The 26,779-nt window shown below is 40.9% G+C and overlaps 1 protein-coding gene across 5 annotated transcripts; it reads right to left on the bottom strand.

Moving 5' to 3' along the window:
* Nucleotides 1-26,779, bottom strand: LYRM1 (LYR motif containing 1). 5 transcript variants are annotated; one of them, XM_032606825.1, is made up of 6 exons: nt 26,445-26,713; nt 23,831-23,933; nt 16,178-16,213; nt 6,626-6,784; nt 2,170-2,262; nt 1-1,041 (listed from the first exon to the last, which is right to left on the bottom strand). In XM_032606825.1, the coding sequence occupies exons 3-6, from the start codon at nt 16,178-16,180 to the stop codon at nt 925-927; spliced, it is 372 nt and encodes a 123-aa protein (XP_032462716.1). In that variant the 5' UTR covers nt 16,181-16,213; nt 23,831-23,933; nt 26,445-26,713; the 3' UTR covers nt 1-924. The 5 variants fall into 5 exon arrangements, with proteins under 5 accessions (XP_032462716.1, XP_032462717.1, XP_032462718.1 ...); XM_032606826.1 differs by lacking the exon at nt 16,178-16,213 and having other exon boundaries at nt 26,445-26,779; XM_032606827.1 differs by lacking the exons at nt 16,178-16,213; nt 23,831-23,933.

Below are 26,779 nucleotides of genomic sequence, written 5' to 3'. Positions count from 1 at the left end.
TCACTAGAGATTTTTCTTTATTGGTGATTACCCAGCGCTTCTGGAGGTAAGAGGGAAGGACGCTGACATACAAATGAACTGCCATGGGAATCTCACCTGTATCCACACATGCAGGGGTGTAAGTCCTTTACGTCTTGATCTCTACTTGTCCCATTTCAGTCTGGATATAATTTGAAAGCCAGCTTAGCTCTTGTACTTCCTAATTATGTTAATGTAAAATTCTCATAACGAATGCAGTATGAGTTTCTAGTGAGCCTTTCAGATCCTAAGTGTATCCAAAGTAATTATAGGCTTTAAGATAAACTAAACATATGCATTTACCTAAGACAAGAACTTTTGTGTATGTGTATGTCTGGGGCAGAGATGGGTCTCATATAAAATTTCAGTGAAAAACCATGATTGATCCAATGATGCGCTTTTTAAGGGGAGTTTATGTGGAAACTGGAAGTGTCAAAAGACAACAAAGCACACACAAAAAACTCACTTTTAAGCAAATCTATAACTTGAAAAAAAAAAGCCTAAAAATATTCTGAGGGGTGGTATATAGTTTTATAGTAGCCATGAGAACTTCCAGCAACTGGCTAATTTCTTCATATCAGCTGGCATGTCCGGTGATCGGCACTCCCTTGAAGAGCTTTGTCACCCTTCAGTCTTCTGCCCACAGGCCTTAATCTTGTTTCCAGATGATGCTTCAGTGAGGATATAAGGTCCATGACCTCTAGGGTTAGTGTTGTCCACTCAGGCAGCAAGATCCTGACAAACTGTAGTGATGTGTGAGCACACATCATGGGGTGAGTCCCAGTATTTTGAAGGTTTTAAGAAGATATTTGGATTTTTGCTCCTAATCAAGAAGAGCTTTGTTGTCTGGTTTACATTTAAGACCTAGTTGGCTCATCATTCTCAGAAAAAAACTTTCTTTCTGGGTTAGGAAACTTCATCATGAGACTTGAGATATACTGGTTTGGAAAATTTCCTCAATTTCTCCTGGCTTCGAAGTCCCCGGCCTCGTAGTGGGGTAAGGCCCATAGGAGGTAGATGAATCTGAAATAATAATAATAATATTAAGAATTATATTCATTGCAGCAGCTTATATTCACTGAAGATTTACTGAGTACCATGCTCTCTGCTAAGTGCTAACTCTTTACTGACTCATGATTCCTTATAGTCCTTATACACATGAATCCTCAGTATAATCTCATACAGAATTATTATTCTAATATTCACAGACGAGAAAATGGAGGTTCAGGTTAAATAACTTGCTCAAGATTATACACTAAGTGATAGAACCAGGATTTGAACCCAGATCTGTATGATTCCAAAGCTTGTGCTCTTCTTTGCCATATTTCCTGCATGGAGGAAAAAACCACAGATCACACAGTGAGATGAGAATCCAAAGAAGGTGAGGAAAAAAGTGTATACACAAAGATGTTCTTTGCATAGTGGAAAACTGGGACCAACATAAATGTCTAGTGAAAGGGTGGGTGCTGGTTAAATTATGGCATATTCTTACAATAGGATACAATGCATCCATTTTAAAAGATATCCAAAAGAGAGGAAGTAAAATAAATAGGCGATAAACAGTATGCCTAGGGTCCCATATACTTTAAGAAAATGTACGTATGTGAGTATAGAAAAAAAGACTAAAAGGATATATTACCAAATTGTTAGGCTGAGCAAATACAATATAAAATTGCTGTTTTTGTAGGTCAAGAGTAGAATATTGGCAATTTCATATGGTCCAACTCAACAGTTATAGTGGTCACTTCCACAGGGTGAGAATTTTTGACAATTTTCACTTTCTACCTTATGCATTCCTTTAATATTTGAATTTTATTCTTTCATTAACAATAAACCTGTGTTTTACAATAAGGAAAATAAAAATATTTCCATAAAAAAGGTGAAAGTCAGAAGAGAAAGCTATGTAAATGTGAGCTGGCTTTCCCTTCCATATAAGGGAAAGTTGTTCAAGTAGGAGAAATCAGGCATTCATTGACATTTTAGTCTGTTGTGATGGGCTGGTGGCCACGCAAGGGTAGCTTATTTCCAACATGCCTGCTACAGTAGCTCTAGACTTCTCAGCAAACACTAGCCCTCTTGGTACACATTCTTGGAAATAACTGGGTTGACAAGGATAAGTACACACCACGTGTTAACTGGAGTCACACTTACTGGCCTTGGATAAGGAATCTGGTAATGTAGTCCAATTTCAATCCTGGCTGTGCACTCATCTATACACTGTTTAATCAGGTCTGTGTCTGTAAGCTATTAAAAGGGAAAAAATAGGTGAGATTGTTAGCATCTTTCCAATGCTACATAAAGTATAGGTACACATTTTCTTAAACTTTTTTCAGTTCATTAGCAACTAAATTAAATATTGGTAATTTTAAAAATCAAAAGCAATTTAGCATAAAATTTCCCGTGGATTTAACTTTTAAAAATTATTGAGGTAGATAATACAAGCACATGGTAAAAATAATTCAAATAATACAAAAGGATATAATGTAAAACAAAGTCTCCCTCTTCTTCCTGTCTCCCAGTTCCCCTTCTCAGAGACAACAATTATCAGAAGTTTCTTGTTTGTTCTTCCAGGGATATTCTATGCATATATAAGTATACCTCTGTAAACTTAGCATTTCTTCTTATAAAAATGAAAGTTCTGAACCTTGCCTTTTCACTAACAACTTGAAGCTCCTTCTGTATTTACACATACAGAGCTGCCCCATTCTTTTTAACAGCTGCACAAAATTCCAACATAAGGCTGTATTATAATTTAACCAATCTTCTACTGATGGACATTTAGGTTATTTCCAATCTTTTGCCATTATAAACAGTGGATCCCTCTAAAAATTTTTTTGGCTCACATGCAAATATATTTGAAAGATCATTTCCTAGAGAGAGAACTGCTAGGTTAAAGGGTTCATGCTTTTTTAATTCTCACAGATATTCCCTGTAGATTCAAATTACCCTCTAAGAGGCTGTACCAATTTACATTCCTAAGAACAATCCAGAAATTATATTCCCACCAACAATGAACAACAGTGCTTCTTCATATCCTCCCCTTGTTGATCAAGTTACTTTCAAGTAACCCAATTATCAGCAAGTGCTGTCTAGAAACCCCGAGTACGATACTGGAGAATGATCCACCTTCTATTTTGAACTGTAAACTGTCTTGCTCATTAGTGAGGAAAAGAAATGACATTTGAAATTTCAAAACAGTTAAATTGTGGTAGTCCAATTTCAAGGAAAGGAATGAAAAGTTCATTCTGAAAAACAGAAAGCCAGGTAGGAGAAGGGGAGAAACCGTTTCATTCCGAGGATGGAAAATGAGTCAACACATACATGCCTCTGCTAAGAGTTTGTAAGTGGGCCTCAAAGCAGAGCTGGGATTGCATCAGCCCCAGATGACACCCACAGTGAAGTCTGGGCCATCGTGGCTTGGAAATTCCAAGGGCATTCTGTCCTATGGTACCTCTTGGAGTAAAGTTCCAGAAACTGCAACACATAGAAAGAACCACAGCTGAGTCCCTTGGGACAGAGGCTCAGCTTTCTGACCTCTGTATTTCTCAGAAACTATTGCTCTGATGTCCACCTTGGGAGTAGATTTCCATGTTCTCATTTGCTCATTAGGATTTAGACCAATTAATGAGATACCTTTGGGTTATTATTAAGCACTTATAGCAAGTGAGGTTACAAGAGACTACTTATGTCTACATGAGGGATTAGGAAGAAAGAAGCCCCTAATAAAGATGTGGTTAAGGGGGCTGAGGGCTCCTGGGGCTCCAGCTGTCCATTTGAACAAGCTGGGTTAGAGTTCTCCAAATCAGTCATTCAGAGGCTGCCTGCATGATTCTGCCATATCCACAACTACCTATACTAATATTAAACTTTTCTTTAAATGGGCTCTCTAAGCACAGTACTTGCAAAATTATCTGATACTGTTTTCTTTCTAATACATGGTAAAACAAGTATGTATTTTATTTTATTTATTTATTTTTTTGTGGTACGTGGGCCTCTCACTGTTGTGGCCTCTCCCGTTGCGGAGCACAGGCTCCGGACGCACAGGCCCAGCGGCCATGGCTCACGGGCCTAGCTGCTCCGCGGCATGTGGGATCCTCCCGGACTGGGGCACGAACCCGTGTCCCCTGCATCAGCAGGTGGACTCTCAACCACTGCGCCACCAGGGAAGTCCCAGTATTTTATAAATTTATTTATTTTTGGCTGTGTTGGGTCTCCGTTGCTGCACACGGGCTTTCTCTAGCTGCGGCAAGCAGCGGCCACTCTTCGTTCAGGCATGCAGGCTTCTCATTGTGGTGGCTTCTCTTGTTGCGGCGCACAGGCTCTAGGTACGCAGGCTTCACCACTGGCAAATACGCCACCTCCCTCTGGCTCACACCACATTGGGCCAATTCAAGCAGAGGCAAATGAAGGATTATTATTGCCTTAACTGAAAACCCAAAGGGTCTTGGGCAGTAGTTAGGTGAGTGAACCTGCAAAGGTTTACTGGGCACATACTACTATGATATCCCCAGCACCAGACTAGACACTGTGAGGTCATGGTCCCTGCCTTCAACTCTCAAGGATATTACCTTGGCAGAACAACTCTGACACAATGGTATATAATCAACAAGGGCAATGACTGCTACAGACTGCTATCTAGATTCCTATATAGCAGAGTAGCTGGCCATCATGGGGTTGGGTGAGGGCAGAGAACTTGAGGAAGACTTCCTGGAGAAGATCAACTGAATCAAAGTATTTGTAAATGCTCATTAATTTAGTGACAACCACAAGGCAGGGCCCATGAGATATACTAGAAAAGGATAAGAAACTGTCTATGTGCTCAAGGAACTGACAATCTGGTTAAGGAGACCATACCAACATAAATGAAACAAACAAGAAAAAAAAAAGAGAATATCACCAACTAATTAGGAGTAGGTATAGCTCAGTGGTCTGCAAAATTTTTGATCATATACTTCTTTCAATAAAAAATTTCTGAGCCCTGAGAATTCCCTGGTGGTCCAGTGGTTAGGACTTGGCACTTTCACTGCTGTGGCCTGGGTTCAATCCCTGGTCAGGGAACTAAGATCCCATGAGCCACACAGTGTGGCCAAAAAAAAAAAAAAATTTCTGAGCCCCATATGTGTATTTATAAGTTTATTAAATATATTAATAATTCCATTATGAATATATATATTATAGACATTTTTAAAAGAGCGATAAAAATAAATAGAAACAGCACTTACAATATTTTACTTCTATTCCTCAAAGGACTATTTCAGGACCTTGGGGGGTACATACACTCTGATGTGGTATGCATGGTCTATGGTAAGAGCAGAAAAAGTTCACAAGCAGGTTGGTATTAAAAGCAGGGAGACTTCAGGGATTATGAGAAGGGAAGGATATTGTAGATTGAGACGGTTTCTTGTGTAGCACTACCCCAACTGTAATTTTACATTTCTATCTAACTCTGAAACATCTTTCAGGGACCCTGTCTCGGTTTTGCTCAGTTATATCCCTGATGTCTAGTCTGGTATTTGGAACATGGTAGACACTCAGCTACTTGCTGAATGAAAGAATGAGAGCAATGGGTCACAAAATAGTGGCAGGAGCTATGACAGAAATGGGAAAGCTGGGAAGGGGAGGTGTTCTTGTGGAAAGATGAGTTCTGCTTTGGGCTACTATACTTGTGGTGAGTTCCTGCAGGTGGCTGATGACAGGTCAAGATATGGGATCTGGAACCATGGTGCCTGGGCCTCTCAGTGCAGAGGGCTGACCTTCAGAGGACGCTTACAGCTGGTGGGAGTGTGTGTGAAGAAGACAGGGCAGAAAAGGAGACTGAGACGGGGTCAGAGAGGGAAAAGTAAAGAGAGTAAATTGTCAGGAAGTTTCACGAAGTGAACAGTGACAGTGCTGAATCCATGAGATCAATGAGAAAGAGGCAAGAAAAGTCAGGAGCTGAAAGCCTCCTTCCATGCTTAGGGCCAGGCAGTCTTCCTAAGGAGCTGACAGCTAGATGCTTTATGGTTTGTCGAATCAAGCCTCTTGGAATGGTTTTTGGCTCCCTGGTGTCTGGGTTCAACCAGCAAATGGAGGCACTATTTTACCCAATTTTGAGGTCCCAAAGAGCAAAGTCTCTCTGCTAGCCCAAGAGGCTTGAGTTCAAAGCCAAGTTTTGAACGGAACCCCATCTTAAACCTATTCTCTTCCCTCTGAATGGGTTTATACTTGGAGGCTCTGAATAGCTTATGAATTGAAAAAGAAACCAAATTTAACTGCGCACCTCCTGTGGGAGTGGCTGACAACAGGCACAGTGTGTGAGGAACCTATCCTACCCTGAAAATTCTCACTGGCCTGACTCAGGTCACCTGGCTCATGGGGTCTTCTGAAGATGCTGAGCCACTTACCCGCTGGACTGAGACCTGCAGAGTGAAGAGAGAAGCCCGGGCTGGGCTCTGCTTTTCAGTGGCTGGGCAAGCCAGCTAGGCTGTGCCTCTGCCCCTTCCTGCTCCACACTCTGTCACTCTGACCTGTGCAGCTCAGTCCTCTCAACTTTAGGACAGAAAAGAAATGAACAAGCACCACAAGAAATTGCTCTCCTCCTTGCAATCTCCAGCTAGAACCTACTTACATTTTTGTTTTTCTGAAACAGTGTTCTGGCTTCATTTAATATGTACTGTTTTTCTTTAATGGTGTCTTCCATCTGCCCTGATGCAGCCTGCCATTTCCTCGCAAGCCTGAAAATTCTGCGGTAGAGGCCAAGAACTTCTTGTCGTGTTGCCGTTGTCATCTTCCGACCCACCAAAATAGAAGAGGAAAAATTTGCATAAAAATTCAATTTGACCGTAGGCAGGGAGGCAGCTGTACATTTTTAAAAATCAAGCTCTTTAATTAGTCTAGAAATAACTGCTCTTTCTGAACAGATCTGTTTGCTAGCATTACCAGAACGGTGTTAATTATGAATACCAGCAGTCTCCTAGATGGCCTTGTACGTCATCCCATGGTTAAAGGTTGCTCAACCTTGCTGTTTGCCGTGATGGCCACTTTTATGAACATGACAAAACCAAAATGCACATTTAGTGTTCTTTAAACCAGTATATTCTTTGCCAGAATATCTTAGGAATGATGCTTTTAGTGTATATTCTGGTAAAATTACATCACTAACCTGAGTGCATAGGAGAAGCCACATTTTGAATAACTGAATTTTCTAGTTAAGTGTGAACTTGAGTTTAATGCAGGGATTGCAAACTCAAGTGCCTCTGGAGCCTGGCAGGTAACAAAATGAGGGAAACCGGCTGGGTGGGGACAGTGGCCAACTAGAGAAGATGTACCCCTTGAAAGGGGACAGTTGCTACTCTGCCCCAGCCAGCTGCTGTCACGTAGAATTGAGGGCCTAAGGGTGCCAGATTTCCTGATAGCTTAACAATAGGTGGCAGTCGAGATTTTTAAAATATGAAACTTCAGAAAAGACAGTAATTCCTTATTTTTGAAAATGTGAGTACCAAACATAAAATGAATCTGCAGGCTCAATTCCACCCAGAGTTTGTCAGGTTGCAAACTGTTTTTTAGTTCATCATAACCTTGTTGAAAATATTTCTCAAAATTGTTGGTCTACTTCCTTGTCCACATAAGAACTGTATAATAAGTACAACTGAAAATCTCTCTGATGACTGAAGATCTTGTGGCCCCTCTGGGATTTGACTGCAGGACTTCAACAGGACTGGGGGAAAAAGAGACTCCACTCTTGGAGGGCACACACAATGTAGTATCAGCATCAGGACCTGGGGAAAGGAGCAGTGACCCAACAGGAGACTGAACCAGACCTACCTGCTTGTGTTGGAGGGTCTCCTGCAGAGGTGGGGGACAGCTGTGGCTCACCCCAAGGACAAGAACATTAGCAGCGGAAGTTCTGGGAAGTACTCCTTGGCGTGAGCCCTCCCAGAGTCCACCATTAGCCCCACCAAAGAGCCTGTAGGCTCCAGTGCTGGGTCTCCTCAGGCCAAACAACCAACAGGGAGGGAACTCAGCCCCACCCATCAGCAGACAAGCAGATTAAAGTTTTACTGAGCTCTGCCCACCAGAGCAACACCCAGCTGTACCCACCACTAGTCCCTCGCATCAGGAAGATTGCACAAGCCTCTTAGATAGCCTCATCCACCAGAGGGCAGACAGCAGAAGCAAGAAGATCTGCAATCCTGCAGCCTGTGGGATGTAAACCACATTCGCAGAAATACAGACAAAATGAAAAGGCAGAGGACTATATACCAGATGAAGGAACAAGATAAAACCCCAGAAAAACAGCTAAATGAAGTGGAGATAGGCAACCTTCCAGAAAAAGAATTCAGAATAATGATAGTGAAGATGATCCAGGACCTTGGAAACAGAATGGAGGCAGAGATCGAGAAGATGCAGGAAATGTTTAACAAAGACCTAGAAGAATTAAAGAACAAACAAACAGAGATGAACATTACAATAATAAAAATTAAAATAAATAGACTAGAAGGAATCAATAGCAGAACAGCTGAGGCAGAAGAACAGATAAGTGGCCTGGAAGACAGAATGGTGGAATTCACTGCCGCAGAACAGAATAAAGAAAAAAGAATTAAAAGAACTGAAGACAGCATAAGAGACCTCTGGGACAACATTAAACACACTAACATTAGCATTATAGAGGTCCCAGAAGGAAAAGAGAAAGGGAAAGGACCCGAGGAAATATTTGAAGAGATTATAGTTGAAAACTTCCCTAACACGGGAAAGGAAATAGCCACCCAAGTCCAGGAAGTGCAGAGAGTCCCATACAGGATAAACCCAAGGAGAAATATGCCGAGACACGTAATAATCAAATAGACAAAAATTAAAGAAAAATTATTAAGGGAAAAATGACAACATACAAGGGAACTCCCATAAGGTTAACAGCTCAGACGAAACTCTACAAGCCAGAAGGGAGTGGCACGATATATTTAAAGTGATGAAAGGGAAGAACATACAACCAAGATTACTCTACCGGCAAGGATCTCATTCAGATTCAATGGAGAAATCAAAAGCTTTACAGACAAGCAAAAGCTAAGAGAATTCAAAACCACCAAACCAGCTCTACAACAAATGCTAAAGGAACTTCTCTAAGTGGGAAACACAAGGGAAGAAAAGGACCTACAAAAAAAAACCTAAAACAATTAAGAAAGTGGTAATAGGAACATACATACCAATAATTACCTTACATGTGAATGGATTAAATGCTCCAACAAAAAGACATGGGTTGGGGCTTCCCTGGTGGCGCTGTGGTTGAGAGTCCGCTTGCCAATGCAGGGGACACGAGTTCGTGCCCCGGTTCGGGAAGATCCCATATGCCGCGGAGCGGCTAAGCCCGTGAGCCATGGCCACTGAGCCTGTGCGTCCGGAGCCTCTGCTCCGCAACGGGAGAGGCCACAACGGTGAGAGGCCCGTGTACCACAAAAAAAAAAAATAAATAAGACACAGGCTCACTGATTGGGTACAAAAAGAAGACCCATATATATGCTGTCTACAAGTGACCCACTTCAGACCTAGGGACACATACAGACTGAAAGTGAGGGGATGGAAAAATATTCCATGCAAATGGAAATCAAAAGAAAGCTGGAGTAGCAATACTCAGACAAAATAGACTTTAAAATAAAGAGTCTTACAAGAGACAAGGAAGGACACTACATAATGATCAAGGGATCAATCCAAGAAGAAGATAAAACAATTATAGATATATACGCACCCAACATCGGAGCACCTCAATACGAGTGTTAACAGCCATAAAAGAGGAAATCGACAGTAACACAATAGTGGGGGGCTTTAACACCTCATTTACACCAATGGACAGATCGTCCAGACAGAAAATTAATAGGGAAACAGAAGCTTTAAATGACACAATAGACCAGATAGATTTAATTGATACTTATAGGACATTCCATCCAAAAACAGCAGATTACATTTTCTTCTCAAGTGCACACGGAACATTCTCCAGGATAGATCACATTTTGGGTCACAAATCAAGTCCTGGTAAATTTAAGAAAATTGAAATCATATCAAGCATCTTTTCCGACCACAATGCTATGAGATTAGAAATAAATTACAGGGAAATAAAACGTAAAAAACACACACACGTGGAGGCTAAACAATACATTATTAAATAACCAAGAGATCACTGAAGAAATCATAGAGGAAATCAAAACAATGCCTAGAGACAAATGACAACGAAACACAATGATCCAAAACTTACGGGATGCAACAAAAGCAGTTCTAAGAGGAAAGTTTATAGCAGTACAATCCTACCTCAAGAAACAAGAAAAATCTCAAATAAACGATCTAACCTTACACCTAAAGGAACCAGAGAAAGTAAAACAAACAAAACCCAAAGTTAGTGGAAGGAAAGAAATTGTAAAGATCAGAGCAGAAATAAATGAAATAGAAGCAAAGAAAACAACAGCAAAGATCAATAAAACTAAAAGCTGGTTCTCTGAGAAAAAACACAAAATTGATAAACCTTTAGCCAGACTCATCAAGAAAATGAGGGAGAGGACTCAAATCAATAACATTAGAAATGAAAAAGGAGAAGTTACAATGGACACTGCAGAAATACAAAGCATCATAAGAGAGTACTACAAGCAACTCTATGCAAATAAAGTGGACAACCTGGAAGAAATGGACAAATTCTTAGAAAGGTATACCTTCCAAGACCGAACCAGGAAGAAATAGAAAAAATGAACAGACCAATCACAAGTAATGAAAATGAAACTGTGATTAGAAATCTCCCAACAAACAAAAGTCCAGGACCAGATGGCTTCACAGGTGAATTTTATCAAACATTTAGAGAAGACCTCACACCCATCCTTCTCAAACTCTTCCAAAAAATTGCAGAGGAAGGAACACTCCCAAACTCATTCTACAAGGCCACCATCACCCTGAGACCAAAACCAGTCAAAGATACTACAAAAAAAGAAAATTACAGACCAATATCACTGATGAATATAGATGCAAAAATCCTCAACAAAATGCTAGCAAACTGAATGCAACAACAATGATTAAAAGGATCATACACCATGATCAAATGGGATTTATCCCAGGGATGCAAGGATTCTTCAATACATGCAAATCAATCAATGTGATACACCATATTAACAAATTGAAGAATAAAAACCATATAATCATCTCAATAGATGCAGAAAAAGCATTTGACAAAATTCAACACCGATTCATGATAAAAGTCTCCAGAAAGTGGGCACAGAGGGAACCTATCTCAACATAATAAAGACCATATATGACAAACCCACAGCAACCATCATTCTCAATGGTGATAAACTGAAAGCATTTCCTCTAAGATCAGAAACAAGTCAAGGATGTCCACTATTATTCAACATAGTTTTGGAAGTCCCAGCCATGGCAATAAGAGAAGAAAAAGAAATAAAAGGAATATGAATTGGTAAAGAAGTAAAACTGTCACTGTTTGCAGATGACATGATACTATACATATATAATCTTAAAGACGCCACCAGAAAACTTCTAGAGCTAATCAATGAATTTGGTAAAGTTGCATCATACAAACTTAATGCACAGAAATCTCTTGCATTCCTATACACTAACAATGAAAAATCAGAAAGAGAAATTAAGAAAACAATCCCATTCACCATTGCAACAAAAAGAATAAAACACCTAGGAATAAATCTACCTAAGGAGGCAAAAGACCTGTACTCAGGAAACTATAAGACATTGATGAAAGAAATCAAAGATGACACAAACAGATGAAGAGATATACCATGTTCTTGGACTGGAAGAATCAATATTGAGAAAATGAATATGCTACCCAAAGCAATCTAGGATTTCAATGCAATCCCTATGAAATTACCAGTGGCATTTTTTACAGAACTAGAACAAAAAAATCTTAAAATTTGTGTGGAGACACAAAAGACCCTGAATAGACAAAGGAATCTTAAGGGAAAAAAACAGAGTTGTAGGAATCAGACTCCCTGACTTCAGACTATACTACAAAGCTACAGTCATTGAGACAATATGGTACTGGCACAAAAACAGAAATATAGAACAGGAACAGGATAGAAAGCTCAGAGATAAACCCACGCACCTATGGTAAACTAATCTATGATGAAGGAGGCAAGGATATACAATGGAGAGAAGACAGTCTCTTCAATAAGTGGTGTTGGGAAAACTGGATGGCTACATGTAAAAGAATGAAATTAAAACAGTCCCTAACACCACACACAAAAATAAACTCAAAATGGATTAAAGAGTTAAATATAAGACCAGACGCTAAAAACTCTTAGAGGAAAACAGTCAGGACACTCTGACATAAATCACGGCAAGATCTTTTTTGACCCACCTCCTACAGTAATGAGAACAAAACCAAAAATAAACAAATGGGACCTAATGAAACTTAAAAGCTTTTGCACAGCAAAGGAAACTATAAACAATACAAAAAGACAACCCTCAGGATGGGAGAAAATATTTGCAAAGGATTAATCTCCAAAATATATAAACAGCTCATGCAGCTCAATATTAAAAATGCAAATAACCCAATCAAAAAATGGGCAGAAGACCTAAACAGACATTTCTCCAAAGAAGACATACAGATAGTCAACAGGCATATGAAAAGCTGCTGAACATCACTAATTATTAGGGAAATGCAAATCAAAACTATAATGAGGTATCACCTCACACTGGTTAGAATGGGCATCATCAGAAAATCTACAAACAAATGCTGGAGAGGATGTGGAGAAAAGGGAACCCTCTTGAACTGTTGGTGGGAATGTAAATTGATACAGCCACTATGGAGAACAGTATGGAGGTTCCTTAGAAAACTAAAAATAGTATTATCATATGACCCAGCAATCCCACTACTGGGCATATACCAGAGAAAACCATAATTCAAAAAGAGTCATGTACCACAATGTTCACTGCAGCTCTATTTACAATAGCCAGGACATGGAAGAACCTAAGTGTCCATCAACAGATGAATGGATATGGCACATATACACAATGGAATATTACTCAGCTATAAAAAGAAACAAAATTGAACTATCTGTAGTGAGGTGGATGGACCTAGAGTCTGTCATACAGAATGAAGTAAGTTAGAAAGAGAAAGACAAATACCGTATGCTAACATATATATGGAATCTAAAAAAAAAAAAAAAAGGTTCTGAAGAACGTAGGGGCAGGACAGGAATAAAGATGCAGACGTAGAGAATGGACTTGAGGACACAGGGAGGGGGGGAAGGGTAAGCTGGGACGAAGTGAGAGGGTGGCACTGACATATATACACTGCCAAATGTAAAATAGCTAGTGGGAAGCAGCTGCATAGTACAGGGAGATCAGCTCGGTGCTTTGTGACCACCTAGAGGGGTGGGATAGGGAGGGTGGGAGGGAGACACAAGAGGGAGGGGATATGGGGATATATGTATACGTATAGCTGATTCACTGTGTTGTACAACAGAAACTAACACAACATTGTAAAGCAATTATACTCCAATAAAGATGTTAAAAAAAATAAGGCAATAAATATAATATTTCACTTTAACATTTTTCAGTAAAAATAATTGTAGTTTCTTCAAAAAAAACCCCACTAAAAATAGAATTACCATATGACCCAACAATCCCACTACTGGGCATATACCCAGAGAAAACCATAATTCAAAAAGACACATGCACTCCAATGTTCACTGCAGCCCTATTTACAATAGCCAGGTCATGGAAGCAACCTAAATATCCACTGACAGATAAATGGATAAAGAAGATGTCGTACATATATACAATGGAATATTACTCAGCCATAAAAAGGAACGAAATTGGGTCATTTGTAGAGATGTGGATGGACCTAGAGACTGTGATATTGAGTGAAGTCAGTCAGAAAAAGAAAAACAAATGTTGTATATTAACACGTATTTGTGGAATCCAGAAAAATGGTACAGATGAACCAGTTTGCAAGGCAGAAATAAAGACACATATGTAGAGAACAAACGTGGACACCAAGGGGGGAAAGCGGCAGAGGAGGGTGGTGGTGGTGGGATGAATTGGGAGATTGGGATTGACATCTATACACTAATACGTATAAAATAGATAACTAATAAGAACCTGCTGTATAAAAAAGATAAATAAAATTCAAAAAAAGAAAAAGTATGAACAGGCCAATTACCAGTAATGAAATTGAATCAGTAATTTAAAAATTCCCAGTAAACAAAAATCCAGGACCAGAGGGCTTCACAGGTGAAATCTACCAAACATTTAGAGAAGAGTTGACACCTATCCTTCTCAAACTATTCCAAAAAATTCCACAGGAAGGAACATTTCTGAACTTATTCTATGAGGCCAGCATCACCCTGATATCAAAAACAGACAAAGATATCACAAAAAAAGATAATTACAGGCCAATGTCACTGATGAATGTAGATGCAAAAATCCTCAACAAATTATTAGCAAACCGAATCCAACAAGACACCAAAAGGATCATACACCATGACTAAGTGGGATTTCAATATCTGCAAATCAGTCAATGTGATACACCATGTCAACAAATTAAAAATTAAAAATCACAGGATCATCTCAATAGATGCAGAAAAAGCTTTTGACAAAATTCAACGTGCATTTGGGACTTCCCTCGTGGTCCAGTGGTTAAGACTCCATGCTTCCACAGTGGAAGCATGGGGGCATGGGTTCGATCCCTGGTCAGGGAGCTAACATCCTGCATGCTGCATGGCATGGCCAAAAAAAAAAAAGTGAAAAAAAAAAATTTAACATCTATTTATGATAAAAAATCCCCAGAAAGTAAGCATAGAGGGGACATCCCTCAAAATAATAAAGGTCATATATGACAAACCTACAGGTAACATACTCAGTGATGAAAGCAGCCCACTCTCACCAATTTTTTAATTCAACATAGTTTGGGAAGTCCTAGCCACAGCAATCAGAGAAGCAAAAGAAATAAAAGGAATCCAAATTGGAAAGGAAGAAGTACAACTGTCACTGTGTGCAGATGGCATGAAACCATACATAAAAAATTCTAAAGATGCCACCAGAAAACTACTGGAGCTCATCAATAAGTTCAGTAGTGTTGTGGGATACAAAATTAATATATAGAAATCTGTTGCACTTGTCTATACTAACAACAAACTATCAGAAAGAGAAATCAAGGAAACAATCCTATTTAGCATCATATCAAAAAGAATAAACTATCTCAGAATAAACCTACCAAGGAGGTAAAAGACCTGTACTCAGAAAACTATAAGGCACTGATGAAAGAAACTGAAGAGGATGCAAACAGATGAAAAGATATACCATGTTCTTGGATTGGAAGAATTAACATTGTTAAAATGACCATACTACCCAAGGCAATCTACAGATTCAGTGCAATCCCTGTCAAAATACCAATGGCATTTTTCACAGAACTAGAACAAATAATTTTAAAATTTGTATGGAAACACAAAAGACTCTGAATAACCAAAGCATCTTCAGAAAGAACAGGGCTGGAGGCTTCATGCTCCTTGACTTCAGACTATACTACCAAGCTACAGTTATCAAAATAGCATCATATATCATTTATAAAAATAAACTCAAAATGGATTAAAGGCCTAAATATAGAACTGAAAACCATAACACTTAGGAGAAATCATAGGCAGAACAGTCTTTGACATAAATCGTAGCAAGTTTTTTTTGACTTGTCTTCTAAGACAAAGGAAACAAAAGCAAAACTAAACAAATGGGACCTAAGTAAACTTATAAGCTTTTTCACAGAAAAGGAAACCATTGACAAAATGAAAAGACAACCTACTGAATCGGAGAAAATGTTTACAAATGATATGACCAATAAGGGGTTAACATACAAAATATATAAACAGCTCATACAACTAAACATCAAAAAAACAACCTGATTAAAAAATGGGCAGAAGACCTGAATAGACATTTTTCCAAAGAAGGCACAGACATGGCCAACAGTCACATGAAAAGATGCTCAACATCGCTAATCATCAGAGAGATGCAAATCAAAACCATGATGAGATATCACCTCACACCTGTCAGATGGCTATCATCAAAAAGAACATAAATAACAAATGTAGGCTAGGGAGAAAAGGGAACTGCTGGTGGGAATGCAACTTGGTGCAGCTACTATGGAAAACAGTATGGAGGTTCCTCAAAAAACTAAAAATAGAATTACCATATGATCCAGCAATTCCACTCCTGGGGTACATACCTGAAAAAAAAACACTAATTCAAAAAGATAAGTGCACCCAGTGTTCATAGCAGCATTATTTACAACAGACAAGATAGGGAAGCAACCTAAGTGTCCATCAACAGATGAATGGATAAAGAAGATGTGATATATATATATATATTATGTTGTACACCTGAAACTAATATAATGTCGTAAATCAAGTGTACCTTGATTTAAAAAAAAGGAAATTCAGAGAAGATATGAAAAAAAATCCCACTACTAGAGGATTGTGATTAGTCAAATTTAGGAGAATGAATACTGTACTGCCCTTAACAAATTACCAGGCTGGGAAGACAAGGAAGACAGATTTAGCAAGTGAGTAGCAGGACCAGGCACTGGGACACCTCATTATGAGTCCTGGGCTTTCCTCAAACAGGTCATCTGTTGAGAAGTAGGCTGCTCATTGCCCTTTGAGAACAGACCCATTTCCAACCCAAGGGGCAGGGGTAATACATGGAGACTGCATGCTTTAGGGTGGTCCTGAGCTTATGAGAATTTAGGCAGCTAAAGAAAGCAGATGGGAGCTGGAAGGAGCTGTGTTTATCTAGAAATTCTAAGTAATTGCAAGGACTTCACCTTAGAGAGACTGTCTCTTTTGAGTATGATTGCACCTCTTACTCATCCTGACCCTGGTGACCTTTCTTAAGCAATGAGGAATGAACCAAGGCTTAACCATTTGATGAAAAGCTTGAAATCACTACTTCACCCAATTCAAAAGTTAAAAGGACATACCTGATATCCATTCTGATATCCATTATACCTCACAGGAAAAAATGCTTGAAAGGAATTCATACAAACCGGAAGAGATCATCATGCGTTGTGGCTATAACTGTAATGAAAACTCGCATGAATTGATGATGTTCTTCCTGGTAAGGAAACAGGTTTCTGAGTTTCTGGCTCTCCCTAAAACTCCATGGTTTCATATGAAAATACAGGAGTCAGTTCCTGTGAGGAACAGAGTCTTCGACTAACCTCTATTAATGACTGCTTCACTTCCCTGTCATTAACAGATGAAACTTCCTTGACTGCATGACACTTAAGAAGGAAAGTGAAGGCGGTATGGCATATTAAAACAGCAGCAACCTTCTCCAAAGTCTGACTTTCATTTCTTTGTTTTTACTACTGTCTGAACCACAGCTTCAAACTATAACTGATCATGTACCATAAGCTGATACACACGCCCTGCAAGTATGGTATTTAAGGTAACAAGCAGAACTAACAATTGGTATTTAATAAGACCATTTTCAAAGCCCTTTAACGTTTAAGTGTTTTGAAAACTAATCCTGAAAGGAAAATAAGTGATGTCTTCCTCTCCAACATCAGGTGATCCGGACTGTGTTTCAGTCCAAAAGATTTCCACAGTCTAAAGCTGTGCTCTCCATTATGTACTATTCGCAAGTGGTTGTTACAAAGCTTGTGATTCTAGAAACAAAATCAGCCATATAAATTTTAAAAATGTTAAAAAACTCTCTTCTTTTTGGTTTATATCTTTATTCCCAGGAAGCAACTTGTTTAGGAAACGTGACTTTTCCCTGAGGGTCTTCCTCCCTATGGTATGATGGCTTGAAACCAACATTTATTCCTCTAAAACTATCAATGACCTCTCACTATTGATGAAAGGCCGAGTCAGCCCTTCTTCTTCTTCCCTAGTCTCAGGGGTTGACCTGATGCAGTGGGGTCTGCTGGGATTCTCCCATGGTTGACATCAGGAATATGAAATTGTTTAGAGGACCACAACTGAACTTCAGTCTCAACTGCCTGTGAAGTCAGCTCTTAGAGAATTTTTACAGTTAAGGTTTTCTAACTTTTATTCTGAGACTGATATTTCTTCAAATTCTGCTTTTCACTTCCTTAACCCTCAAATCCCAGAATGAGGAAAGATAAGAGATAGGAAGTGTGCCTGGGAGGAATTGTGACTGGAAACTGGGCTCTTTTCTTCAAATCGTATTTCATGCATAAACACAGTGCCAGGATAAAACTCATTACCGAGCACCTACCATGTGCAGCCTACCATTAAAAAAGGGCTGACAGGGCTTCCCTGGTGGCGCAGTGGTTGAGAGTCCGCCTGCCGATGCAGGGGATACGGGTTCGTGCCCCGGTCCGGGAAGATCCCACGTGCCGCGGAGCGGCTGGGCCCGTGGGCCATGGCCGCTGAGCCTGCGCGTCTGGAGTCTGTGCTCCGCAGCGGGAGAGGCCACGACGGTGAGAGGCCCGCGTACCGCAAAAAAAAAAAAAAAAAAAAAAAAAAAAAAAAAAAAAAAGGGCTGACAAATATTGCTGCTAGTACATTTTGGCTTCAGGTCATAGTCAGAAGTTTCCCTTAAAGCAAGTGTCCCAAAGACTGGTTGGGGAGGTAATTTTTGATGTACAAGAAAATATTTATTTTCTTAGTGTGATTCCCTTAATGTGTTTTAATAGCCCAACAAACACATGATTTAAAGTGATTTCTATTTGTAGTGATATAGAGCTACCTTTAAACATATTACGGAAACTTTTAAGCTGGTTTAAAACATAGGTAGGACTTCCCTGGTGTCCAGTGCTTAAGACTGTGCTCCCACTGCAGGGGCATGGGGTTCAATCCCTGGTCGGGGTAAGATCCGGCATGCTGTGCAGTGTGGCCAAAAAAACAAAACAAAACAAAACAAAAAAACATAGGTAAATAATAGCAGAAATTGTGATGTGGAGTCCCCAGAAACCTGAGTCTGGGAACTGTAGCTATAAGGCACCCTGCTGTGGTGTTTGTTCTGCTGAAACTTTCACTTAGAATGCCTGTCTTCTGCTGGCCACCTCAACTTGTAGACACCAGTTTATTCTCAGGCTTTTCTGGAGCACCTTTTTCTCTGCTTCTATCACATCCAGCTATTGTTCTTTTGCAGTTTCACTGTCTTTTTCTTCCCAGAGTCTCTGAATTCCTGGAGGGCAGGGACCGCATTTTGCTCATTAAAGGAATAATAATAAGGATAAGAATGATAATAATAACAGTAACAGCTACATTTATTTTGCACTTCCTCTGTGCTAGGCTTCCTAGGTACTTTACATACATATATTAACTCCCATAATTGGCACAGTTCTATAAGGTAAATACTACATTATCCTGTTTTACAAAGGAGGTACCTGATGCCAAAAGAGGTTAAGTAACTTGAGCAAGGTCACATGGCAAGGAAGAGGTGGAGCCAGGATTCAAAACCAGATAGTGTGGAGTCAGAGCCCCAACTTTTAATCACTAAATAGGCTGCTCAATCTCAGTAAATGTGGTTGAATGTCTGCTGATTGCTTTAAAGAGCTTAGCCAGTTGTGACAATGGGAACTAAATTCTATTCCCTTCCTACAAAGAGCAAAAGACCAATCTTTCTGCACCCTGACTGAATTGCAATTACCCTTTTATAAGGTTTTCCATATACCATCTGCCCCTCCCCTGCAACTGTCCTTCCTCAGTAATGATGTTACACACCAGCACCTTTAGAGGAGGCTGTGCACTTAACTGGACTGCTGTGCTCTTCTGCTCCCTGCGGCAACCCTGTCCCTGACACTCCAAAGGAGCCGACATCACATAAGAGATACCAGCACTCATTACAGTGCTACCACCCTGCAGGTCTTACTCTTTCCTCCCAAGCATCTATCCATCCATCCAACATTTATTCAGTGCCCATGTGCCAGGCTAGGCATACAGTGATAAACATGCAGCCACGGTCCCCGTCCTCCTAGAGCTTATATCCTAGTGGCAGAGGCAGATGATATACAAGAAAAATTTTTGTATATATTTTTGTATAATTTTGGTTATATGTGCTCTCAAGGAATGAAACAGTAATATATGAATGAGCAGAGGTGGGGGTTATTTTATTTTGGGTGGTCAGTGACGTTTGAGCTGAGTCTTGAATGGTGTTCAGGAACCTGTTAATGGGAAGAGTTCAGGGGAAGGTGATGCAGGAAGAAAGAACAGCAGGAACAAAGGCTATGAGGTGGGAACCAACCTCAGTGTTAATACAGTTGAGAGCCTATCGGGGAAGTGGGACCACAGGTGGACAGGATCCAGCACAGGCTGAGAGAGTAGGCCTTGGAAAGGAGTTTGATTTGTAGTCTAAGAGCAAAAGGAAGACATCGGTAGGTTTTAAGCAAGTAAGAGTATCATGGTCTGATTTACATTTTTAAAAACATGCTGGATTTCAAACTGTATCATAGATACTTGTGATTCTACCAGTCTTGCAGATGGTGAAGAGTCTTGCCTAATGCTACTTAACTGACAGGAGAACTGGGATTAAGAGCCAAAAAAGCTAAATGATTATTTCCCTGACTGAAAGCTTTTCCCTGTTTTTATTTTGGAGTCAGTAATGGGGACTCCAAACAGGCAGTGATCAATTTCCTAGGGGGAAAAAAAAAAAACGCACCACCCACTCACTCTTCCACTTGCTGTGGAGAATGAAAATACAGTGAAAGGGTCTATATACTTGGCATGTCTAGATCTAGTTTTGCAGGAGACCTACAGGAAGATTTGCCAGGACTAGGGGCTTTATCCACTTCACCCTTTTCCCCACCTTTGGAACAGTTTCTTTCACCTTTGGAAAGAGCATCACTGCATGAACACTTAGAAGTTTAAAAGCAGAGATGAAAATTCCCTTTCCTCAGATGAAATTTATAGAAGTATGACTCTGGTCTCAGGAATGTCAAAATTCCAAATGCTGCACTCCCATGAGGCTTTGCCTTCTACTGAAGAAAAAGTGTTGCAGTACAAACAAGGGACAGAAAAGGCAAGGGAAATTAACTGACTTTCAAACCCCAGGTGGAAGGAGACTCCATTCTTTCAAGATCTGTCCTTAGGTGTAAATTTATAAAATCATAACCAATGAATATAATGTAGTCAAATTTCTCTCCCAACTACTTTATGATTTTGGGGGAGGGTGATGATGAAACTCACCCAGTGAAATCTATCGTATGTGTTCACCATGTACCAGTGGTGACCTATCCCGTGTCCTGCTGCCCTATCTTCTTAGATCTGGGACTCCTTCTTTTTGCCAAATGGAAGGCCCCAACCTATACAACTGCAATATTCTTTTTTTGCTTAACTGCTGACTCTCATCCTTTGGCTTTCATCACTTTTCACGGGGTGCCTTCTTCACACTGGGTCAGCGTCCCTGCTCTGGTGTATACCCCTATCATAATGTTCATTCTACTCTATTGTAATTTTCTGTTTGACTTATGGTTCTTCCTCCACTGTGTGTGTTTTGGGAGGGAGAGAGAGAAGCAGGTTGGGACCCTGTCTCATCCATTACACTCCTAGGCCTGGCCCAGAGTTGGAGCTTGAAATACATCTGTTAGAAGAAAAAAATTACCCACACAGAATAATCACCAGTAATTACCATTCTCATCCTGAGATATATGCAGTGGTATTTGGATCAGGTTTCGCAACAGAAGACCCTAGAGCATTAAAAATTACTAATTAACCCTCACAATGATGTTTTCAAGAGTGGTACTGTGGGTGTCAGGGTGAGAATTGAAGATTAAGTGTTATTTAGCAAGGCAGTCTTCTCACTTCCATCTAGGGCAGTATACACAGCTGTTACATAACCCTCGCTCTTAAGTTCTCTTAAGGCCACTTAGGGTTTGTCCACAGGACTGAAATGATATACTGTATTTCCAGGAAGCTTAGAATCAAACATATAGAAAAATGAGTTTTTGATATTTTTTTTCTTAAAAACAATCCTTTGGGGGAATAAGGTCCATTGCAACCAAGTGATGAGGGTTCAAAACCAACCTAAAAAATTATAATTTAAAGCTTTTGTCATTTGGAAAACCTCCAGGGAACTGAAGCATTCTTATAATGTCAAAGCAAACAGATTTTCATGCCCCAGATAGCAGAATAGAGAATGACTACTTGATTTTAGGCATTCAAAATTTTTCCACAGATGTAAAGGACAGGAGATATAATACAAACAATGAACTAATGGGCTCTGGAATGATCTGGGTTTGAATCCTGACTTCACCACATCAGGCAAGATATTAATCTTCCTGAGCCTCGGTTTCTTAAAATGGGGAAACAACAGAACCTTCTTCAAAGAGTTGTTTTAAGGATTGTTCATAATAATCCATGTAAATCACTTAGCATTGGAAGTTAACAAAGGCAAATGTTACCTGAAAAGGAGGAAATAAAGGAGGAACAGTGAGGCCTCTTTTATCTCTGCTAAACTTTGCTGCCTGCTGGCGAAATTATCGCTTTGTGGCAGTAATGGATTTTCCTAAAGCTGTTTCCCTCTGATCATTAATAATCCCTGCACAGTAAAGAGCTATTGTTCTTCAGTATGAGTAAATAACCCTGCCCGAGGCATCGCTTATCTTCAGACCACAGAGCAGACTTCTTACTGGAAATACACTGCAGGTGCCAACACCAAGGGCAGAGCAAGCTTCCCTTCCTATTTTTCTTCCTTTATCTCTTACTCCTTGCTTATCCTTCGGTGCACTTTTCTCCTAGATCTGTTATCCTTCCTTACTTTCTGATGTATTCCCGTATCCTATACAGTATCATCTTACCTAAATTGAATAACCTTCAAGCTAAACCAAGTGCCCCCATCTCCCCACCCCACACACGCCCCATGGACTTGTTTCCTGACCTGGATTCAGTGTTTGGTTACCAGAATCCAAAAGGGGAAGTGTAATGCCACACACTGTTTTGTATATCTCAGGATATGCTTGTGTGGTGTACTTAATCATACGGTGGCTATTCTCTGAAACAGCATCTTTTTACACAGAAATTGACAATGGTATGTCAGAGATACGGGTCAGGGAGGAAAGGGTATATCATATTTTTATCTAAAGGAAAATAAATTAGGTTAGGCCCCGTAACATGGGAAATCTTCAGAAGACAGGGAAAAACCAAAAATATTTATGTCTGAAAGATTTCTAAACTCTCCCAAATAAGATCATGTAAGGCACATATATTCATCCTAAATATATCAGCACAGGAGCCCACACAAGATTATACTTGTAAGGGGAACGCCAATCAGGCTCTTGTATCCAAGAGATGTACAGCAATTTGCCCCCTCAATTCAAAAGAAATGGAAGCAACTGTTTCCTTATCATCATATTTTAAGAGACAAAGACAAGGGAAGGGTCAATAAGAGGTAGTGAGAACAAGTTACCAGAAGTAGGAGGTGTGTGTTTGGAGTGTCGTGTGTATGTGCTGGCAATGGGTGAAAAGTTGGTCAATGCTTGAAGATCAACCCCAGTCATTCGTTCGTAACTACTCAGGATGTGAACCCTTCATAGGAACTAGGGAAGTCAAGAGAACACAAAACATTTAAATTAAAACATTCAAACCCCTTCTTTGTGATAATTTCCTAAGAAACTGGATTAAGAAGCAGACAAAAGGGCTCTGGTTATAACATTAGATACACCTAACCCTTGATCCAACCACCTGATATATAACCCTCACCCTGCACCGGGGGTCTCCGCCTTCACGACAGTTTCCAAGTACCCTCCACCTATTGAATAAGCAACTTTCCCCACCTGCAGAAGCACGGGAGCTCTTTACTAGACAAAGTTCCTTTAGAGTAGGAGCAATGACTGTCCATCTTTAGTGTGCAGAATGATTAGCAACCAGAGTACCTTCGAGTTTCTCCAGTCCAACAATGACCAACAGAATGTTCTTCAATGATGGAAATATTCTATATCTTCGCTGTCCAACAGGGTAGCCACTGGCACTGGGCACCTGAAATACGGTTAGTACATCTGAGGAACTGCATTTAAAATTTTATTTCATTTAAATTTAAATAGCTACATGTAGCTTGTGGCTACATATGGACAGCAGAGCTCTAGACCAAAAAATTGCAAATCAAATGCCCACAGGGGTTAGGCTGGTAGAAGAAGGGAGAAGAATCTCATTGGCTCCAGCTGACTGTTGCTCTGTAGGAACCTCAAGCTGGTGTTGCCAGATTGTCTCATTTTTCAAATGAAGCTGAAAATCAGATTTTTTAATTTGGCAAGTAAATTTTTTTTTTTTTTTTTTTTTTTTTTTTTTCGATACGCGGGCCTCTCACTGCTGTGGCCTCTCCCATTGTGGAGCACAGGCTCCGGCCGCGCAGGCTCAGCGGCCATGGCTCACGGGCCCAGCCGCTGCCGCGGCATGTGGGATCTTCCCGGACCGGGGCATGAACCCATGTCCCCTGCATCGGCAGGCGGACTCCCAACCACTGCGCCACCAGGGAAGCCCCTGGCAAGTAAATTTTAAAAAATAATTTAAATCAATCTGTGGGCCAAACTACATTTGTAGGCAATATCTGTCTTGCCAGTTTGTAATCTGTAATCTAGGCCAACCCCTAAACTCAAAGCAAAGGGTCTTATTCAAGGCCATTCTGTTGGTCAGTAGAGATGCAAGACTGAAACCCAGGCCTTCTGATTATTCTTCTGATACCCTTTGTAGAGTTTATGAAATCAACCATATCTAGTGGTGGAGGTGGCAGCAACAGCGGGGACAAATGCCCCTTTGTCAGAAGCTGTTGAAGTCCATGGTCGATATATTATAGACACAGTGTTCCTATATGTTGGGTTCATGGGCAAGGCTCTGAAATAGGAGTCAGCAGGGCACAAAGAAGAAATCGTTCACAGGGTAGTCAGACCTATAAACAATTAATAAGCAAAGTAAGGTTTGCTATAATGAACACAAATCACCTAAGCAGCAGTCCAAAAGCACTGACAGCTGGCAGAGGAAAGGAGGAAAGAGATCTGAGCCAGGCCTCTGAGGATGAGTCTTGATGATTATGAGGGTGGGTCCCATTATTCAAGGATATTACGGGGCCTCCTTCTATCTTGGAGGCTTTGTGTGTATGAAGAGTCTCCTCTGCTGGCTTTTCCTTCTCTGGATCATCTCTACATGTAAAGAGCCCCACGGAGTTTAGAGGCCTTCCTCTTTATCTGCACCCTCTTCTTAGGTGATCCAGGAATAAACTGCTACATTTATTATCTCTCAGTTTTCCCTTGACTTGTATATTTAACTTCTCAACATCTTTACTTGGACCATTAATAGACTTATCAAAACTAGTATGTTCAAAATAATAGTAGCGCCTTCCAAACTATTTTCTCTGCGGAGTCATCCTTGGTTCCTTCCTTTCCCATACACTTCACATCCAATTTGGCAGCAAGTCCTGCAAGCTCGACTTTCAGAGTACATTCCAAATTTAATTCTCTCCATTTCCACCATGAATACAACACTACTGTCACCTCCCCCTTGGCCCTACTGCAACAGCCTCCTAGCAGGTCTGACTACGTCTACCCTTCTCTATCCAGTAGCCAAGAATGATTTTCTAAAAATGTAAATCAGATCTGGTCACTCCTTCTTAAAACCCTCCATTTAAAAAACAGCTAAACCCTCACCTTGAGCTAAAAGGCTATGCTTGATCAGGCCCTGCCACTTCTCCATCACAGACCACTCTGGCTCTGGCTCTTTCCTTTCTACTGCAAGCACATGGCCTTCTCGCCATTTCCTTCCTCAGACCCCTTCCCGTTGGTTCATTTCTCCACCTAGAAAGCTCATTCCCTAGCTTCCCTCTTTTCTCGGATTTCTGTAAACCTGGCCTCCTCTGAACAGACTTATCCGATTTAGAGTGGCCCTCCCCACATCTTCTACCACTTCACCTGATACTACTACCTTTGGGGCATTTCTCACTTGCTGATATCTTACTGATTTACTTTTTAACTTTCTCCCGGACTCGAATAAAAAGTCACGGAGCAACGCCTTTGGCGGACCAAGGGATTTAAGAAGCTGGTTCTCATTATCTTAGAAAATCTCAGTATCGTGTAGGGGACTCGTCTGTGTCAACCTTCCTCAGCTAGACGCCTCTCGCCCCCGGATTTGCCCCTACTAATCTCCCATTTACATTCGGGAATCCAAAGGATTGAGAAGTCTCAGATGGGCCCCAAACCAGCATTTCAGCGTTCCTAAACCAGGGCTCCCCTTCCTGGCCCTCGAGCCGCTTCCCTTAGCAAGTTGCCGAGGCCAGCGGCGGTGACACCGAGCCGCCCTCGCGAGGCTGCGGGGGCGGGGGGGGGGTCACACAGGCTCGTCTCCTAGCAACGTCGCACCCCGCCCACCCCACCCCATCCCTGCCCCTGGGGAGCCAACCCCTTCCCCCAGTCTCCCGCGCCAGGAGTCAGCGTCTCCATTCTCTACACTCACGCTGCATCAGTCCAGCCTTCCCCCACCCACAGAAGCCCGGCAGCCTACCGCAGGCTGGGAGGAGGCGGCGCCGGGAGCCCAGCTGAGCTGCGGCCGACTGAGCTCTGGCAGGTCCGGTGGGCCAGGCCGTACCAAACCACCGGACGGACCTGTGGGAGCATCAGTCCCAGGTCGAGGGTAGGCTCGAGCCTTCCTTAAACTTCAAACTCTAGACCACGCTCCGCCGTACAGCCACAATATATCCAAGTTCATCCTTTCCTTATTTTCCTTTTCTCCCTTTAGTTCTCCTTTCTCCCCCCATCCCAGCCAAAAATTGGTCCAGTCCATCTCCTCCTAGCTCTCAGTCCGCGTCGTTAGGTCTTTGCCCTTACTTGGCGACGGCT

The sequence above is a fragment of the Phocoena sinus genome, chromosome 15 (genome assembly GCF_008692025.1).
Source record: "Phocoena sinus isolate mPhoSin1 chromosome 15, mPhoSin1.pri, whole genome shotgun sequence".
Classification (NCBI taxonomy): domain Eukaryota; kingdom Metazoa; phylum Chordata; class Mammalia; order Artiodactyla; family Phocoenidae; genus Phocoena; species Phocoena sinus.
This window is presented reverse-complemented; position numbering and strand designations above follow the sequence as displayed.

Excerpts from the sequence above, each read along its gene's own strand:
- LYRM1 (XM_032606824.1), bottom strand. The coding sequence starts at position 8,031 with ATGGGTGGGGCTGAGTTCCCTCCCTGTTGGTTGTTTGGCCTGAGGAGA. Across the intron at positions 6,785-7,821 it reads AGACCCTCCAACACAAGCAG|ATGACAACGGCAACACGACA; the intron begins GTAGGTCTGGTT and ends GTGGGTCGGAAG. Across the intron at positions 1,042-2,169 it reads AGATTCCTTATCCAAGGCCA|ATTCATCTACCTCCTATGGG; the intron begins GTAAGTGTGACT and ends TTATTATTTCAG.